The sequence below is a fragment of the Macaca fascicularis genome, chromosome 4, assembly GCF_037993035.2.
Source record: "Macaca fascicularis isolate 582-1 chromosome 4, T2T-MFA8v1.1".
Taxonomy (NCBI): domain Eukaryota; kingdom Metazoa; phylum Chordata; class Mammalia; order Primates; family Cercopithecidae; genus Macaca; species Macaca fascicularis.
In genome coordinates this window covers 60,249,202-60,270,335 of record NC_088378.1, presented here as the reverse complement: position 1 = coordinate 60,270,335, position 21,134 = coordinate 60,249,202, and the positions used below count along the sequence as shown (strand labels likewise).

Genomic DNA, 21,134 nt, shown 5'->3' with positions numbered 1-21,134 from the left:
TTTCTGTGAAAAGAAAGGCCGTCTTGGTCAAAGTAAACATAGGCACTTGCAGTCCATATTGTCAGAAGAAGGACAGCCTGCAGGTCCAGCAAGGATACTTCTTCCCTATGCTTGTGAAAGGCACTTCTTACATGGCAGCAGCAAGAGAAAATGAGGAAGATGCAAAAGTAGAAACTGATAAAACCATCAGATCTCATGAGACTTACTACCACAAGATAGGGAAAACTGGCCTCATGATTCAAATTGTTTCCCACCAGGTCTCTCTCACAACACTTAGGAATTATGAGAGTATAATTCAAGATGAGATTTGGGTGGGGACACAGAGCCAAACCATAACATTCCACCCCTGGCCCCTCCAAATCTCATGTCCTCACATTTCAAAAGCAATCATGCCTTCCCAACAGTCCCCCAAAGTCTTCATTCATTTCAGAATTAATCAAAGTCCACAGTCCAAAGTCTCGTCTGAGACAAGGCAAGTCCCTTCTGCCTATGAGCCTGTAAAATCAAAAGCAAGCTAGTTACTTCTTAGATACAATGGGGGTTTAGGCATTGGGTAAATACAGCGGTTCCAAATGGGAGAAATTGGCCAAAACAAAGGGGTTACAGGGCCCATGCAAGTCTAAAATCCACCAGGGCAGTCAAATTCTAAAGCTTCAAAATATCTCCTTTGACTGAATGTCTCACATCCAGGTCATGCTGATGCAAGAGGTAGGTTCCCATAGTCTTGGGCAGCTCCGAACCTGTGGCTTTATAGGGTATAGCCAACACCACCTCCAACCATGATGGCTTTCACAGGCTGGCATTGAGTGTCTGTGGCTTTTCCAGTCACATGGTGCAAGCTGTCAGTGGATCTACCATTCTGGGGTCTGGAGGACAGTGGTCCTCCTCTCACAACTCCACTAGGCAGTGCCCTAGTGGGGACTCTGTGTGGGGGTTCCAACCCCACATTTCCCTTCCTCATTGCCCTAGCAAAGGTTCTCCATGAGGGCCCCATCCCTGCAGCAAATGTTTGCCTGGGTATCCAGGCATTTCCATACATCTTCTGAAATCTAAGTGGAGGTTCCCAAACCTAAATTCTTGACCTCTGTGTACCCACAGGCTCAACACCACATGAAAACTGCCAAGGTTTTGGGCTTGCACCCTCTGAAACCATAGGCTGAGCTGTACCTTAGCCTCTTTTAGCAACAGCTGGAGTGGCTAAGATGCAGGACACCATGTTCCTAGGCAGCACACAGCATGGGGACCCTGGGACCAGCCAACAAAATTGTTTCTTTTCCTCGTAGGCTTCTGGGTCTGTGATGGGAGGGGCGTCCATGAAGACCTATGACATGCTCTGGAGACATTTTCCCCACTGTCTTGGGGATTAACATTGGCTCCTTGTTACTTATGCAAATTTCTGCAGCCAGCTTGAATTTCTCCTCAAAAAAATGGGTTTTTCTTTTCTACTGCATCGTCAGTCTGCAAATTTTTTGAACTTTTATGCTGCTTCCCTTTTAAAACAGAATGCTTTTAACAACACCCAAGTCACCTTTTGAATGTTTTGCTGCTTAGAAATTTCTTTTGCCAGATACCCCAAATCATTTCTCTCAAGTTCAAAGTTCCACAAATCTCCAGGGGAGGGGCAAAATGCCATTAGTCTTTTTGCTAAGACATAACAAGAGTCACCTTTGCTCCACTTCCCAACAATTTCTTCATCTCCATCTGAGACCACCTCAGCCTGGACCTTATTGTTCATATCATTATCAGCATTCTTCTCAAGGTCATTCAACAAGTCTCTAGGAGGTTCCAAACTTTCCCACATTTTCCTGTCTTCTTTTGAGCACTCCAAACTGCTCCAACCTCTCCTTGATATCCAGTTCCAAGATTGCTTCCACATTTTGGGGTATTTTTTTCAGCAACACCCCACTCCTGGAACCAATTTACTGTATTAGTCCATTTTCATGCTGCTGATAAAGACAGATCCGAGACTGGGAAGAAAAAGAGGTTTACTTGGATTTACAGTTCCCCATGGCTGGGGAGGGCTCCGAATCATGGTGGGAGGTAAAAGGCACTTCTTACATGGTGGTGGCAAGAGAAAAAATGAGGAAGATATAAAAGCGGAAACCCCTGATAAAACCATCAGATCTCATGAGACTTACTCACTACAGTGAGAACAGTCTGGAGGAAACCACTCCCATGATTCAAATTATCTTCCACTGGGTCCCTCCCACAACACATGGAAATTATGGGAGTACAATTCAAGATGAAATTTGGGTGGGGACACAGAGCCAAACCATATCAGTGTGCTAATCTGACTCCTGGATTTATTATTTTCTTCAGATTATCCTCAATTTATAATGATTGTGTCAAATATTGGTTTACCCCTTTACACTGCATAAAATTTGGTAAGGCATTTCAAATCTGCTGTGGAATAGTTAATATACAAATAAAATCATGAAAATGACACCCCTTCATTCCTTGCCAAATCAATGAACAATGTTAATATGAACAGAAGTGTTTATAAAACATCACGAAACACCTATCTGACACTTAGACTAAAATGCAGAAAAAAATGACATACAATCTGAGCATATATGATTGGCCAATGTGTGCATGTCCATATCACCCTGAACTGAACCACCTGCTTAATAGCCTGCAATGCTTTGCACTAGTCACTAATAAATGACGGTCATATCATCTTGGTTCCGGTCTGCAAATTTATGACATGAACCAGAAACCTTCAAATATATTTTCCCTCTTTTTCCTAGGCTAGAATTGAAATGGCTGAGAGTTCTCTCTGATTATTGTGAAAAAGATACCTAGTGTTGAAAGTTCCTATTTTTGAGAGATGAGTGGGCATGTGAATGGTGCATATTCTTTAGGTGTATTGTTTCTATCTAAGTGAGCACTACGTGGATGAAAACTGTATTGAAAAAAAATGTCACATGATTGTTTATAACAGGTTTATCTCATTTTTTTCTTAAGGAGAGGAAGGTTATATTACATTGCAAAAATAGAGCCACAGAATTCCAGAATCATAAATCTTAAAAGGGCCTTAAGATGATCATCAAGTTCAGTGCTATTTAAAACATTTTGAGAGTAAAAACCACATTTAAAACAAACAAAAAGGTGAACCTCATGTAAAGTCCTCAAATGCAGTCTGGATGAAGTCAAACTTCTCTGATTAAAGCAAGAGAAATGTTGCGGGGTGGGGGCACCAGAGCCCATTCACTCCAACTTTCCCTCACTACCCTGTGCACCTATCCTCTGGTGACCCCATGGCTTCTTCCATAATATTTGGCTTCAGCAGAAGAAAGTGTAAAAACCACTGATCTCCAGAGAATGAGAAGACAAGCCACAGACTGGGAGAAAATATTTGCAAAAGACATACCTGCTAAATGACTGTTATCCAAAATATACAAAGAGCTTTTAAAACTCAACAATAAGAACACAAACAACCTGATTAAAAAATGGACCAAAGACTTTAACAGACACCTCACCACAGAAAATATGCAGATGGCAAATAAGCTTACTGAAAGATGCTCCGTGTGATATTATCTGAGAAATGCAAATTAAAACAAAATGAGATACCACAATACACCTGTCAGAATGGCCGAAATCCAGAATACTGACAACACCAAACACTGATGAGGATGTGGAGCAACAGGGACTCTCACTCATTGTTGGTGGAAATGGAAAATGGTACAGCCACTTGGGAAGATGGTTTGGCAGTTTCCTACAAAACTAAACATACTATACAATCCAGCAATTGTGCTCCTGAGTGTTTATTCAAAAGCATTAAAAACGTATATCTACACAATTACCTGCACATGGGTGTTTATAGCAACTTCATTCATAATTGCCAAAACTTGAATGCAACCAACACATCCTTCAGTAGGTGAATGTGTGTATAATAAAGTGTGTATAATCCAGACAATGGAGTAGTATTCAGTGATAAAAAGAAATGAGTTATCAAGCCATAAAAAGACATGGAGGAACCTTAAATGCATATCACTAAGCGAAAGAAGCCAATCTGAAAAGACTACAAACCTTATGATTCCAAGCATATGACATTCTGAAGAAGACAAAACTACGGAGACAGTAAAAATATCAGTATTGCCAGGAGTGGGGTGGAGGGACGAATGAGTAGGAGGAGCACGGAGGATTTTTAGGGCAATGAAATTATTCTGTATGATATTACAATGGTGCATACATGTGTCAAAAACCCTAAAATGCCCAACACCAATGCAAACTATGCACTTTGGGTGATAATGATGTATCAATGTAGGTTCATCGGCTGTAACCAATGTACCTCTCCGGTTGGGGATGCTGATAGTGAGGAAGACTGTGCATGTGTGGGGGCAGGGACTATATGGGAACTTTCTGTGCTTGCCATTCAGTTTCATTGCAAATCTAAATCTGTTATAAAAAATAAAGTCTTTAAAAACAAAGTAAAATTTAAAAATAAATAAATTTTAATGTAAAAAATGAAAAACACTGATTCAGTACAATTACTAGGAAATTATTGGGAAACTGAGGCAAAAGGAAGTGAAGGAAGTGGGGTTGCAGAGGTGACATCTGGAGGGGCTTGAGGCAGGGCCGCCAGCCTGGACTTGCCTGAGGTCGGCCAGTTGGTAAATAAGTGGTAGAGCTGGAACTAGAACCCAAATATCCCTCACTTCTGGCCCAGTGCTCAAAAGCTACACAAATAATTTCCTAACTTCAAGGTTTGTGAGAAACTAGAAATGACTGCCAATAGACTCGCCTCCAGAGATATTTGAGAAAACTAATAATTTTCCTGGAATGATTTAGAAACAATTCTGCATTTCAAAACAGGGTGCAGGATGGTGTGGAGAAAGGAAGAAGTGGCAGTGAACTGGCATCTTCTAAGAGTCTCTTTAATTAAGGATTTTCACCAAAATGTTGACAATGGTTACTTTTGTGTGGTGAAATTATGATTTCTTGGGAGATTATTTTGCTTGGTGGCTTTTCTGTATTTTCCAAGTTCTCTGCCTTGGTCATGCATTACTTTCGTAATTTGGTGGAGGAAAATGCTATTAAAAATACAAAATCAAAGTCCCTTTCATTCCTATTATTTCACGATCTTCGTCAACACCCGGACTGTTGAGAGGGAAAATATGGCTGATGAACAGATACTCCAAAGAAAAAGGAGTTTGCTCTACGGGTATGACTTATTACTATTTTCATAATATTTCTATCATCCTTAAGGCTGCTCCCATTTCTGAAACTCTTCAAGGCTGGTCGTTTTAGCAGGAAGTGGAGCTAACAAATTTGTAACCAAAGCGTCTGTGAATAACGTTCTTAGTTGGAAATACCTCTAGCGTGTCATCACTAGCCTGAGCTACACATGCAAGTACAAAAGATCAGCTTCAAAGATGAACAACACATCATCCTCAGAGGACTTGCAAGATGCTAAGAAAGCATGGCACTAAGATTTTTCTAGAAGGTGCTGAGTGTTTGGCTTTCACTGAATGTGAAGGCTACAATATCGAACTCAATGATTAATACTTGCTATTCCAGGAGAAAGGACAGAAGCGTTGCTTATCAAGATGAAAGTGAATTTCGCATTCTGGGTTTCATCCATCACTGTTGCTTCCAATTTTAAAGAATAAATAAATGTTCCCCTGCCAGTCCCCTCCTGACATTCATGCATAGCTGTCCTCAGAGCTAACTACCTGTTCCAACCTGGACCATGAAGCCCAAGTGTCTGCTTTCTGTTGCAGAGAATCTGGAGAGTAGACTGCACTTGGTCCTTCGGGCCTTAGTGGGATTAGACAGGGCACTTTCTGAACCAGCAGCTCCTTGATCACCAGAGAAAGGCACGGCTAGGTGATAGCACAGCCCCATGTTCAGTGCCGGGTCCAGCAGCTTCTTTCAAGCTCATTACTGACCAGGGACTGTCAATCATAGAAAGCAAAAGAAGTATTTGGAAGAGGTTATCCTTCCCTAGAAAAGTTTTTAAAGAGAGATACACTCACAACAAATCAACCCTCCTCTTTCTTAAAATATCACTTTAAAAAAAATCAGTGGCAAAGAGTCCAAAACAGAGGATAAGACATAAAATGCAAATGCTTGGGGAGCTTAGACTGGCTGAAATAAGCAGTTCATCAGCACTGTGTCCGTGCAAGTCACAAAATTTAAAATGAACATAGCAAGCAGCTATATAGATACTAAAATGAAGAAAATTCTCTGAGAGAAGATAATTTGTTTCACAAGGAGATGTTTATAATAGGATCTATGTAGAAATTCCTACTGTGGCTCTTTTAGAGCAGAGGGCAGTGGCTGAGCAGCGGGGAAGCTGTCTGCCCTCTGTAACTCTCCTCTGTCTCACGGCCCACATTGCATGATAAGGTTACACTCATGTGAATGCTTTCATACACTCTTGGTAAAAGAGAAATTGATAAAGTTTCCTGGGCCAGTAAGCAATATCTATCAAGAGCAGGCAGTATGTATCAAGAGCAGTAAAAATGTTTATACCCTTTTCACCAGCAAATCAATTTCTAGCAACATATACAAAGTAGCAATGAAAAGTGAGCAGAAAAGAATGCAAAACAAATGTTATTTATAATCCTGAAAGAGAAATCACTTATGTGTTTAACAGCATCAGATTTGTTGAATAAATCATGTTGTATCCTCATGACTGATTATATAGTTATTTAAAACCTTATTTTAAAAGAAAGTAGGGGTATATAATCCTAATTAGAATACATAAATATAAATATGAATATATGCATACACAGTATGGATGGAAAATAAAAGAGTATCTAATACAAATCGTTAGTTTAAGTAGGTATTGTTCTAAGAGCTAACTTGTATTAAAAATAGCCCTATGAGGTAGGCACTATTATAATCTCCATCTCATGGGCAAGCAAACAGAGGCACAATGGGTTTAAGCAACTTGTCCAAAGTCAGACAGCTAAGAAATAGCAGAAAGGGATTTGATCTTGGAATCAAAGTCCCTCGTTCTTAACCCTACACTCTTTCGCAGTAAGATAATCAGAACATCAACATGGTTGGCTAACGTCAGGTCGTTTTGTATTTCCTTAATTTATTATTTTCTTTCTATAAATTTGGTAAAAATCCAATTTAGTGAAAACTATTTTTATATCACAATTTTATATTTAAAAAGAACAATTTTCTTGTTATATCTGCTTTTATCATCAGATGATGAGGTCTCTGAGGTAGGAGCTGCCTTCCTAATTGTTACCACTATTGATATGAGCACAGGGTCACTATTATGGAGTTGTCCCTAGGTTCCAGGGAGCAGTCCCTATGCCTCACATAAACCACACCGTAGGAACTACTACTCTCTCTGTTTTACAGATGAAGCAAGTAAAGGTAACTTTGTATTTCTACCACTTAGCACAATGCCTGGAAAGTAGTAAACACTCAATAAATGGTGATCAGGCTAACAAACAACAGTTGACAAAGCCACAGACATCACTCAGTTCCATGGAATATTGCTGTCTTTCTTATATGCCAGAAGAAAAACACAACCTAAAAAGCACATCTAAAGTAAAAACTCAGAGGAAATGGAGCTGAATCCACCTCAATCAATTTCAATCTGCAAAAGCAGCCATGGGCCCTCTGGGAGAAAGTGCTGGAAGAGGTGGAAGCTGGTGGAGAGCTCAATGACCCCATGGGGCAGGCCATGCAGGGCAAGATGGAACTCAATGCAGGGAGTTTGCTTTTCCATCCTTCAGCCCAAGAGAAGCAGTTGGAGGGAGCAATGGGGCCATCAGTGGCAGATGCAGACGTACATATTCTCGCTTACTGCTGTGATTTTGGTCTAGACTCAAAACTTTACAGAACAGTTTGATGTTCCATTTCAATTTTTCAGGAAAGCATACATATTCTATTATGTATGAAAGCATACATATTCTATTATGTATGCTTTGAATACCCATTGAACAATTCATAGTATCTTGCGGGGAAAGAAAAATTCATTAAAAAACAATTATTTTACTTTTGGGCTCAGGAAATAAGTGGAATTTTGTTGTTTCCTTAAGGTTTTCTTTAGTTCAAGTTTTAAAGTCTTTTGGACTATAGTTCAGTATGCTGGGAACAAGGACAGAGGGAGAGCATCTATGGCCTTTCCAAATATATGGCCTGATTGCAGCTCTAGTTCTTTGATTAGAGCAGGGAGGCCTTGACTTCAAAATTTTGGTAGGATATTAGACTGCTGAAGATTTTTTCCTTTGAAATAGAGAGTACAATAGAAATGATGATATTAACTTAGGTTTTTGCACTGTCTTATACATCACAACACTATCTCATACATCATAACTATAAGGTTGACAGTACTGCTTAGAAGTAGTTAGAGGTCCAGTGGCTTGATGAGACATTCACTAGTAGTTTAACGTTGTTGCCAGAAATTGCCTTGTGTCCTTCTGACTCCAGCTAATCCTACTCATCCTTGAAATCATCTTCATAAAATCAGTAAAACCAAATTACTAGGTTTTAAACAAAAACATAAGCTTTGAATAGAAACACAACTAAGCATTAACCAGCCTGCCCTATAGCCCAGAGGTCCTCAACCCCCTGGGTTGCAGACTGGTATCAGTCCGTGATCCATCAGGAACTGAGCCGCACAGCAAGAGGTAAGTGGTGGGCAAGTCAGCATCACTACCGGAGCTCTGCCCTCTGTCAGATCAACGGTGGCATTAGATTCTCATAGGAGTGTGAACTGCCCATGTGAGGGATCTAGGCTGTGTGCCCCTCATGAGAATCCAGATGCCTGATGATCTGAGGTGGATCAGTTTCATCCTGAAGCTATCCCCCACCCCACCCCACCCCATCTGTGGAAAAATTTTCTTCTATGAAACTGGTCCCTGGTACCAAAAAGGTTGAGAACTGCTGCTATAGCTCACTTTCTTATAGCCACTCACCACTTCGAAGTCACGTAGCCCCATCACAAAGTCCTAACTTCTATAGATAACATCTTTGATGTTTTTAAAAAAAAAAAAAAAACCCTCAAGTTTGCCGTTTTGAGATATTTTTCAGATCCTGCATTCCAATGAATTCACTGCTGCCAGCCAGAGTGAGGACTCCCTCAAAAGGAACTGACCCAGTGCAAGAACGGAGTTTCTATATCGTTATTATCTCCTCCCCTATGTCCTAACCAATCAGTTACCCCCAGCTCCTCAGCCTCCTTCTTGCCAGAACTGCCTTAAAAAGCCAAGTCCCAGGCTTTTTCGAGAGGTGGATTTGAGGTTTCCTTGACTCCTTATTTGGCGGCCACACAATTATTAAACTCTTTCTCTGCTGCAACTCCTGCTGTTTGCTGTATTGGTCTGTTACCGTGCAACATGCCATCAAGCCTTGTGGTCCGATAATGTCCTCGTCACTCAGCAAAGGATCAGTCTTTAGCTAAGGACTCCTTTGTTGGGTCTCTGCAGCACTCAATGCTTACTTTCATTACAACCCTGAACTCATAATATTAAAATAATTGTTTAACTATCTTTGCCTCCTACCCAATCCAGTCCAGGGAGGAAGTGGACCTTACTCATTTTTACACGGGCAGTGCCTGGCACAGTTCCAAGCATGATCAGTGGCTCCCCTGCAGTTTGCAGAATGGGTACTTTTCTAATATACTAGAGACTTATTTTATTTTATTGGAAATTCAATTATCTATGCCAGTAGTTTTCAAACTAGGTTCCACACGCTCCTGAGAATTAAAGATGGATTCTCATAGGTCTTTAAATTGTCTTTAAGAAGTTTAAAATTGTATGCTTTTGTCTTAATGATATTCCAAAAGAGACGAAGACATTCATATCAGAGTGTTCTGCATCAGTTAAGACAATGGTTCTAAATCCTGATCACAAATTTTAGTCTTGGGGGATGGTTTTAAACAAATGTTGATATTAAGGCACCACTCTGGGATAATTACATAGGAATCTCTGGGTGTGGGTGCTCATACAGAGATTTTTCACAGAGTTCCCCTCCCCCATGCCCCCATTTGAATTGTGTGGTCAGTCTTAAGACACACCAATCTAGATAATCCATGGAACCCTGAACTGTTTCCTAAGTAACACATTTTTCACAGGTGCTTATGAATGCCTTAGAATCTAGCAGTTGTATTTTAAGTATCTCAAATAAATACAGAACAGAAGCAAACAAAATGCATAAATGATGTGTTGCTGCCAAATCCAAATGACGGACGTTGCAGCACACTGGGCGAGCAAAGGTTTTGGCACCGTTCTGAGTGCAAGCAAGTGCTGCGAGAGCCCAGTTGGGGCCACATGCTGTACAGCCTCCAATGTCAGATGCAAAGAGGCCAGGAGTCTGCCCCAGGCATGTTGCAAACAGCAACTTAATTACACAAAACATTGTTAGTATCAGTTTTCCTTTTAGTTTATATTTAATTTATGAAGTTGTTTTGCTTTTATACTTACATAAGAGCTATAAACATTTGCAGTTTATATTTGGTGCAGTTGTCAATTTAAGTAGAAGATACAGTCATTCATATTTAAGCAACATTGGCATACTAAGAACATTTTAAGTCAGCACTGAGGGAATCAAGTGAGCATTTTTTCCTTTTGTCTTAAAATTTTTTTGAGATGGAGTTTTGCTCTTGTCACCCAGGCTGGAGCGCAACGATCTTGGCTCACTGCAACCTCTGCCTCCCAGGTTCAGGTGATTTTCCTGCCTTAGCCTCCCGAGTAGCTGGTATTACAGGTGCCTACCACCATGCCCAGCTAACTTTTTGTATTTTCAGTAGAGATGGGGTTTCACTATTTTGGCCAGGCTGGTCTGGAACTCCTGACCTCAGGCGATGCACCTGCCTCAGCCTCCCAAAGCATTTTTTTCCTTTTAACTGGGTCCATACATTATTCAAACTTAATGCCAATTTACATAATGTCTGGACCCTAGAGAAGGTAGGACAAAGTGGTCATCAAATCGAGTATCTGGGAGATGGCATTCCCCTTTGTTGGTTCTCTTGAGGACACAAAATGATAGGCAGCTTCTCCTCCTGAGGTTCTGAATGTGAATGGAAAATGGCTGCTAACATCCAGAACAGTGCAAGGATTTCCCGTCTTTCAACACCTGCTGTCTTTTTTCACCTCCCATGAATTCACGCTAAAACTCCCTACATTTGCCCCAGGCTGCAGGCATTTGGCTGGTTTTCCTGGGTTTCAGAAGCTCCAAGAGAGCTCTGCAGCAAGATGCAGGACCAAATCCACACCATTTGGGACCTGAGATGATTCTATTCACAAGAACATCTTCATCATAAGAATGCAATCTTTTAACCCATAAGGGCAGGAGTGAAATTCTCCCACAGAATTTCCACGCACGACTTGATGTATTACCTGCTAAGAAGAGCAGAGTAATTTATTTCATAGTGACAAAAACTAAGGCTTTGTATTTGGAGGGCATAACATAAAAAGCTCAGTTACACTCATGTGCATCTACTGTATGCTAGGCACAGTGCAAGATGCTTTACTAACTGGTCATTCTTTCAATTGTCACAACAATTCTGTGAGTTAAGTGTCATTATTTCTATTTTTTAATTAGGCTCAGGGAAGCAGCTCATCAAAGGACATCGGTCATCCCCCTTCTGCCAAGGAAGTGGCAGAGTTGCCTCTCTTGAATTCAATCCTCTCTCATGACAAAGTCCATGCCATAGCATGTTGTCAGGAAACTAACAGGGGACATGAGGCTTGCTTAAGGCAACACCAAAAGTTAGTAGCAGAGAAAGGCTCCAAAGTTGAGTGGCTGCCTACAGAATACAGTCAGCCAGAGAAGAGACAATGAACCACTTAATACTATGAAGTGCCATTTCTCTCAAAATAATGACAATAAGCAAGCTCCCTGGAGAGGAAGCTTGGCATTACAAAGGACTCCAGAGAGAATAGAATCCAATCTCCAATGTGACAACAATGGGCATACCTGACAATGTGTCCATTTACAATTTCCAAGGGCTGTTCCTGTCAGAAACCTTCGACTGTTGAGAATTAATGATTTTCAATGTTTACAGTCAATGTGTTTAAAAAATGTTCTTTCGTCTAAATACAGGGACTCTCTGAATCATTGTGTTATTTCTAAACTTAAAAACATAAACGCTCCGAGTAATTGTCTAATAATATAAAGTGAGTGCAAATAATCCAGATCTGGAGAGAGAAAATAATCTTTGTGATGAGAACTTGTTATAATTAACTATGAAACAAATACTTCCTTGACCAGAGAGTGGCTTCTGATCAAAGCAAACAGAATGGCATCGGCTTCAGCATCCTTCGTTTCACGAGGGCACCATCATGGCAAGACATGCCACGTTAACAAAGCATGACTAGATGGCAGACAGCAGCTGGCACTGCTTCGTGTTTATGTTTAACATATATGTTCCTGTTTGACATTCCATAGTCCCATTTTTGCTAAACACTAAAGTACACATTTTAGAGATGTTGCCATAATTCTTTCTCCTATCTTGTTTTCCCTTAACTTTTCACGTGGGGTATTTAAATGTCTATGAATTTTGACCCGTATTCCCCTTTATTATTCCATCAATTGAAAGAGAAACGTTGTCTGAGGATCAGTTTTGGATGAACAGATGAGCAAGGCTACAGCACTTCAAGAGCATAAGACATACCCAGGGGAACAAGTGGCCCTGCTAACAGTGATGCAGAAGCTAGCAGCACACAGAGGGCACCTGGGTAACTGGAGGTTTGTGGAGTCGGGAGAGAAAAAGAGGAACTGCGGTTGAAGAGAGGACAGAGGGCTGGAATCACGGTCTGGCTGGTTCTCCAGGGAGAGAAATAGATAAAGTTACCAGGGCGAGATGTGCATGAGGCTCTTCAGAATTAAATATATAGAACTGTGGTCAAAGGGGTTCGGAAAAGAGGTAGAAATCATTATTAAATTGAATGTGAAGGCCAAACCAAATATTTATTAGAGAGTATAGATTTTTACATATAAAGCTTTGACATATGAATTTTTCTGAGCCTTGAGGAACATTCACTGAAAGGGTGGTTTTCTGATAGAAGTGGGTTCTGAGGGGTTATGAGGTTAAGCAAAACCACAGCCCACTGATGAATGATGTGCCTACCTATGAGACGCCACAGCAGTTCACCAGAGAGTTTTCATCAAGGTCTCTCAACAGTAAGTTCCAATCACAATCAATTCTTTTCCACAAGATAAATGTTGCTCTCAATTTTCTCTAAATCTAATTACGTGGCATAATTAACAGTCTCAGGATAACAGCTATGGTGGTCTCTATTGTTGGTGTTACACTGGAGTCCCCACATTTTTGTATTGTAAGCCTTGCTAAAGGCCTTTAAGCTAAAACACTTCATTACACTGAAAAAAAGGCATGAACCTACTCCATTTAAGCCAGAGATTCTCATCGGTGATGATGATAGCTGTTGTTGACTAAGGGCCTAATGTGGTCCATGAACTGCAACACACGCTTCATACACAATTTCCCCCTTATCCACAATAACCCAAGGAGATGGGTCTTGCTTTTTCCATTTAATAATTTGATATCATCTAGATCTGTGGAGCACTCAAGAGCATGATACATTTCAGAATGGTAAGAACAGATGGGAAAAATGAGGACTTTCCAGGTCCTCCTGGCCATGTCTAGCAAATAAGCATCTATTAAATGACTGAATGATGTAACATCTGTTGACAGTCCACAGGCTAAATAGACTGTGAGGAATCAAAAAAAATACAAATAGTTTATAGGGAGATTAGGAAATATGTGCATAAAGAGTGAGAGAAAAATCCAGGTTAACATAAAAAATGCAAAGAAAAAAATTCCACACAACAGTAACATTCTTTTTTGTGTATGTGGCACAAAGTCCATAGTAGGAACTCAATAAACATTGAATTATTTAATAAATGAATGAAATCAACCAACTAACCAAATGCTAGATTGTGTGGTAGTGACTCTAAGAATTGAAATAGTCTAGAGAGGAAATTTATTATGGACTGGAGTAGTGAGCTGGGCCTAGAAAAATGAGAAACATTTGAATGATATACAGGAAAACTGAATTCCCACTGGGTACAAGAGATACCGTGGGCAGGCCCAGACCCTGTACCATGGCCCGCTTTGCAGCTCCAGCTCCCATCCTTTCTCTACAGCTGCTGCTTCGTGGGCTTTTGCCTTGAGCCCATCGCTTCTGTTCCGATTTGCCCTACACTTGAGCTCTGCCCAGCTAGTTCTCAGAATGTCTTGAAGTTGGCATCTTTGGATTAACCAGGAATGCCTCTGTCCTTTGGTGTGGAGTGGAAAAATAAACAATGTGTGTCCTATGGATGATTCTGGGTTTTTGCAAGCAAAGTAATAAATTATTCTAAATGGGGCAGAAATGATGACGAATATCTCCCACTCCCAAGCAGCTGTGAAGATGGCTTCCCATGGAAATTTTGGCATTGGAGAGACCCTCTCCAAACTTCCAGAAAGACATTCCGAGCAGGTCCTCACAACAACCTTTCAATTCCCCTTGTGCCTCGGCCACAAAATCGGGGCCAATATAAACCCAGCCTACTCAGACCTTGGCGACTGGGGCTCAACACAAAACCTTGGGTTCCTCCATACACTGAGGTTTTGTTTCCCAGGCGTCAGAAAGGCATCTTCTAGCTCAGGTTTCCTGAACTGTTTCCAGCTTGGCTTCTGTCAGAGATTCCTGGAGTCAGAGCCACTTGGTAATTGGTCTCATGATAGGTAAAGCTGCCCCATATCAGAGCCATGAATTGGTTGGACTTTTAGAAAAATACTTATCTCCAGTTGTGGGGAAAAATTGTTGATTGTGGTATGACCACATGCTTCATATGACCCGTTGCTTTTTTTATTCGAGAAAGGTTCCTAATGCTACAGCATTGTGTGTCAGAGTCTTGCCCTCTTTGATGCTGTTTTTCAGGAACAATAGGAGACACAAGGAGCCCTGCTCAGCAGCAGATCCACTTTTCTGCGGCACAGCTCACTTTTATAGGGAAGAGAGTGGTTTTGCTTTGTACAGGGTTGAGAAACAGCTTCTGTTTGCTTACGGCTCTCCTGAGCCAGCAGTACCGTCCTTGATAGAAAAGAGGAGCTGCCAGCCGCTGTGTTATCTCATGAAAAAGACAACTGTAAACTATGTCAGCATACAGTGCCTTGTATTTCTACAACAGCGTTTCTGCCCTTCAAGAGCAAAGAAGTGCACAGAAGATCCTAAGAAATAAGTGAAGGAACAAGGACGGAGTATGAAACTTTAACTAGTCTGAGAAGGAGGCAGACAGGGGCCAAATCCTGCAGTGGGAAATACAGTCTTGAGGTTTGGGTGCCAGTCTTTAATAAAATACTTTCTTGTGAGGGCTGAAAGTTTTTCCCCCTGGGTTGTAAAAACCCTGGGTCTATGAATCCAATGTTTTGATGGCCAAAATCCTGATTTTTTTTGTATAATAGTTAAAAAAATTCACTCTGTCATAGGAGCAGAAACAAAACAATAATGCAGGAAAAGTCTATGTGGATCTGGAGGAAATATTTTTTATTATCGAGATCAGAGCATCCACTATCTGGATCATACAACTCTGGCTAATTTTACTTCCTGTCTGGGGTACTTTTTCTTAGTAAAAGTGCGGGGTGGGGAGTCTTAACACTTAATAGGCCTGCCTTCCCTGAAGTTCCCAGATTGCCCACATGAAAGCTGTCAGCACGCGCCAGCCCTCCACCGAAGAAGGCACAGGTTCAGGACCTGGCACCATGTAGCCGAGTGGCACTGCTCCCAGAACTCTCATCCAATAAAGAGCCATTGTGGGATCTGGACCCTACAATGTACAGGACAAATGACCGAAATGAAAAGCACAATGCACTTGAGTGGAACCAGAAACTTGAATGGAGTGGTAATCACTTCCTTAGTGTGGATCACATCATTTATCATGGGACTTCATTCTGTAATTCAGTCCTTGCCTAGTGTAATAGTACAGATTTCCATTTATCAGTTGATAAGTGAGAATGATTACTGTGATAACCATTAAGCAACACAGGTTACTAGTGGTGGTGGGGAAGAGAAGTGGAAAATTGTCATGGGAGGTGGGAAGGGATCAGCACTCATCAGAAAGAGACAAAAACATCAGAAAAGAGAAGGAAGGGCTGATTCCATTAAGCAGCACCATTCCTAGCAGTGGTGGGGAAGAAAAATGAAAAATTGTTAGGGCAAGTGGGAAGGGATTGGCACTCATCAGAAAGAGACAAAAACACGTGCAAAGACAAGGAAGTGCTGATTCTCTATATATGTGATCAATACAAGCTGCAGTTGAGCTATTGAAGAATTTGAGACTATGTCTAATGGCATAAGAAACTAAGTCAGGCCCAGGGCTTCAAAATGGCTGTGATTTCTATGTGAGAATGAGGAATGAGGCACAAAGTGGAGTTAGAGCCAGGGGGAAAGGTGGAGCTTAAGGGGAGCTGCTGTACAGCTGATACCCAATGTGAGCTTTAGGTCCCAGAGGCTGTAGAGCTAGAGCTTAGATCCAAATACCAAGAGGCTGGGAGGAGTCAGTGCACTAAATCAGGCTGAACCATAGTTTCCATCTGGGTGACATAGAGTGACTCTTTCTTTATACAACAGCCAACCTCACTACATTAAAAAACAAAACAAACAAACAAAAAAAACCAGATGTTGCTCTTAGCTAAGCTTTCTCAAGTAAATAAATACGAAGGGGCAGTAGAATTAGACTTCATAGAGCAAATGGAAAATGCTCTGTCAGCTGGACAATTTATTGCATTCCACATTCTTCTGTTTTAGAAACAGGTTTTTCTATCTCTAAGCCAACTATATTTTTAGCTAATCAGTTTCGACCAGAAACATGGTCTGTCTCAAATAACCCTCTTTCTTTACTATCTGGAGCCTGGAATTGGTCACAATTTCTTAGCAGAGTTACTTGGTCTACTTATTTTCAGACATAATATAACTATCAACTAACATATGTCTATATACATGTACCATTTGAACAAAAACATCCTCATATCTGTGAAAGCATACAAAAATTTCAGCTCAAAGGCCATTTGATTTAATGCCAAATTACAATTTTTCATGCGTCTATTCGGCTAGCATGGTTCTACCTCTATAAGGAATCTGCAATGTTGGTAAGTTATTTTAAATGTGTGTCAGTAGTTTCTTTCTATTTATGACATTATGCCTTTGGAGTGGGTAGATTGTATCTGGTTGAAAAATACAAATAAATGTTTAATCCAGCATTGAGTTCTCTCATGTTATCAACTCACCAGAATTAAGCAAAATAATAGATTTGAGGCACACAAACTCCTCTCCCTGCAGATTCATCATGCGGAACCGAGATGATGTGGCCAGTAACATGTCGAAGATCTCCACCATGCCCTCTACACATTTTCCCTGGTTCCTGTGAAAACATAGCAAAAACAAATAAAAAGATTAAAAAATAGAAAATCTTCCACAGGACATGAAAGGGTTTACATTCATAAAAATCCACTGGTTCTAAATCTTTAACAAAAAACTATCAGCCATTGTCTTCATGGAGTATGAACATTCATTTGAATTCCAGAAGGCAAAACAAAAATATAATTTCCCATCAATAAAACATTCTCATTTCAACTTCTTAGAAGAGGTAGATAGTTCAGTCCTCAAGTCTGCCATGTTAAATATGGAATTCTTCAACCTATGGGTAATTGAAAATGATGAAGATTTGGATAAATGATTTATCTAATACACGTATATTGATCTGCTACTATATTCTAGACAATGTGGTAGTTCTGGGAATAAAAACATGGCCTCGGCTCAAGATGCTCATGGCCTTCAACTAATATAACAAGTCCTGATAGATGTGTTTCGTGGTACTTTTGAAGTACAAGAACAACTACAATAACTATGGGCTATGGTTGGGCTGAGTCCCTTGGTGTTGCAGGGGATGGTATGTAAGGATTCGCCTAATAGGTGGCATTCGAGTGGACGCTTTAAGATAATGTAGGGTTTCATCAAGCAGAGGTGCGAATGCCTCCTTGGAAGAGGGTCCTAAACATGTGAGGAGGAGCATGAAAGAACATAGAGCAGTGTGTTGGAAGTCAGGAGGTGGCAGATTAATCTGGGAAAACAGAAAAATGTCAGATCATGACATTTTTAGAAGTCCAGGCTTTTAACCTTGGCATCAAGAATTTAACATTAGTAGTTGCAACTATTAAATAAGCAAACCAAAGGTTCATAACATGCAGTACTTAAAAACATGTGTCTATATCTTTTCCATAGGGTTGTTGAAGAATTTGAATGAGATACTACACATGAAAGGAATTCATTCATTTTTTTTTTTTTTTTAATCACAGGTTGAATTTTGGCATGATGTGTTTGAGGGGGTTAGAAAGAAGTTAAAATATTTTATGCATGCACAGATATATATTTGTGAAATATATAAACAATTAAAATAAATAAATTAAAACTAAACACATTGTTTAGCACCTTGTTTTGTTTCTAGTTAATAGATCTTGGAGTTCTCCATCAACTTTTTTTGACAGCTCAGTATGTTTTCACTGAACAGAATGCTAAACTTTCCTTAATCACTTCTTTCTTGGGTGACATTTCTTTCTTTTCAAGTATTTTGTCGTTAAAAACATTTCATTCAACGACTATCCTTGTGTTTATGTCTTTGGATACGTGTACAGATAGCTATAGAATAAATTCTTAGAAATAGAATTGCTAGATAAAAGGGCTTATGAATTTTAAATTTTGATAGTTCAAACATTGCTTTCAAATAGCTTATACAATAGACTGTTGATAAGAGAATATATTCGTATAGGCTTTCTCTAAACTGCCTGCTCTTGTCCTTTGCACATATTTTTCTGTTATATGTCATTGTCACATAGATTTTTAAGAGTTCTTTAAATACTATAGTAATAGGCCATTTGTCATATGTATTTTTAATTGTTTTTCTTAGGGTTTTTTTTTTTGTTTTTTCTTCTTTTTTTTTCTGGTATTTTCTTCTGCAAAACATTTAATAGAGAATTAAATTTACCGAATGTTTCATTTATGGCTCTAGAACATTACGTCTTGCTTTTAAAAGCAAAGACAAATAAAAAATTTACATATAAATATATATAACATAACATATAAAAATTATCTTATATTTCCTTCTAGTATACTTCCATGTTTTCATGTTTAAATTTTTGATCTTCTGGGGTTTATTCATTTGTATAACAATTTTATTGAAAGATAACCACATAACATATCATTTGCCCATTTAAAGAGTGTGAATCAATGGATTTCAGTATATTCACAATGTTGCGCAACCATTTTGGGGGATTTATTTTGGTGTAAGGTATGAGAAAAAGATCCAATTAATATTTTTTCAAGTAGCTCATTAGTTTTCCATCTTTTTCACAGATGTTCTTTTCTTTGACTTAAAAAATGTTGATTACTTCTGATATATTCATATACTTCTTACGAGTGACCTCTAAGATTAGCATTATTATTTCCATTTTCCAAATGAGGGGATTAGGACTCGAGATTGTTACGTCAAATCACATTGCTTACCAACCCAAAGAAAGAATTCCAACAAGAAGATCTTCTCTGTCTTTAATTCTTGTTCTACTTTAATTCATTCAACAAGATTTACTGAGAGCCTATTACATACTAGTCCTTATGCTCAACATTAGAGTACCGAGAAGAAAGCCATGGGCACTGTCAATAAAGAGATCTAGAATGGGAACAAGACAGACAAGGAGAAAGCCAGGTGCAAGACACAGGAAAAGGTCTAGAAAGAGAGCTTTTTGCATCTAACGTCAGTCTCCCCAGATTCAACCCATCTCAATATTGAAGCAATTGTCATCCTGTTCCCAAATAAAGTGAAATGAGGTTTTTTGTGTAAAGTTCATGGAATGGAGTGTGGCACACAGTAAGGACCACCTTTAAGTATTACCTATAGATATACTGATAAATACATGGATATGTCAAGGGAGAGGCTGGCCTTTTAACTTGAAGGAGTCAGAAAAAACTGCCATGTGCATTTTGCTTTGACTATGAAAATCTGGATGCATGGAAGCTCCATAGAAGCAGAGCAGGAACTTCGAGAGGTATGCTGCCCAACGTGGGGCCGACAGAGTGCTCACACCAAAGGCTCCACTGGCATTGAGTGGGGAGAACATACTAGAAGTGGGTTCTTCTTGTCATGGAGTTGAATTTTTTTTAAAGTAGTTCATCTTCTTTCTAGTGAAAAAATAAACAAGGATAGGGGAAAATGTTTGGAGGATGAAGCTTTAAAAATAACAACTCATAGCCAAAATAGAGAAATGTTCCTTTCTCAGTATAAAGTCTCTGTTTACTTAACAGACTGCACACCGGCAGGGGAGGAAGTCTCAGTGTGGGAGGGAGCCTGTATTCACCTGCTGTGAGCAAAAGTTCAGTTCAGAAACTGAGAAAGTGGAGACTTAACAATTCTCCTTTCTTCTTGTCCTTTTTCAATCGTCTCCCATAGTTTCCCATGAAGAGCTCGTTCTTGACTCTTCCAGCAAGAGTGTATTTTTCTGAGCCTCTTCTCGTTGGATACCCTGTTATTCCTAACCAGCAATTATTACTTGTCAACAATATAACGCTTGCTCTACGGCACGCATTAGGAGCTGTAGACTGTACCCTCAGGGATGGTGTATACCCCAAACTCTCAATTCAGTTCTCACACGTGTGTGTGTGTGTGTGTGTGTGTGTGTGTGTGTGTGTGTATGTTCCTTTAGGGGATGTGGAGAGGGCATATGTTGACTATTAATCATAGACATATTATGATAGGAAGACCCCAGAGCCTACCTTCCATGCAAACACATGTGTTTCATGTTTTGGTGGTGTGCATCTGAACTGCGAGGACTTCTGGGAGGATATTCAAAGCAATGAAGCTGCACTTTTCTAAGCAGTGCTGTTTAGAGGCTACAAGAAGTTTATCTTGATATACTCTTACGAATAAAATCACTCTGTTTTTCAATGGGAGCAACTTAGTTGGTCTAAGCACTTTAGCGAATCCACTATTTGTATAATAAGTAAAAATTATGTACTTTGATGACTCTGATGATAGTTTTGTTAAATTATCCAAATGTTGCCTGAGTCTCAATGACTGGCCAATTATGTGGTAACTATGGGTCTCTCACTAGTATTTTTACAAGGTGAAAAGGCTTGCCACGTGAGCTAGTGAAAAAGTGATTTGTCAAC

The 21,134-nt window shown here is 39.8% G+C and overlaps 1 protein-coding gene across 7 annotated transcripts in view; it reads right to left on the bottom strand.

The window, feature by feature from the left end:
* Window positions 1–21,134, bottom strand: part of ESR1 (estrogen receptor 1) — a 432,869-nt gene that overhangs the window by 24,993 nt on the left and 386,742 nt on the right. For all 7 annotated transcript variants that reach the window (XM_005552152.5, XM_065542899.2, XM_045390344.3 and 4 more), the window contains one exon: window positions 17,204–17,337. In XM_005552152.5, the coding sequence (XP_005552209.1) occupies window positions 17,204–17,337 (134 nt within the window). The remainder of the gene's footprint in view (window positions 1–17,203; window positions 17,338–21,134) is intronic.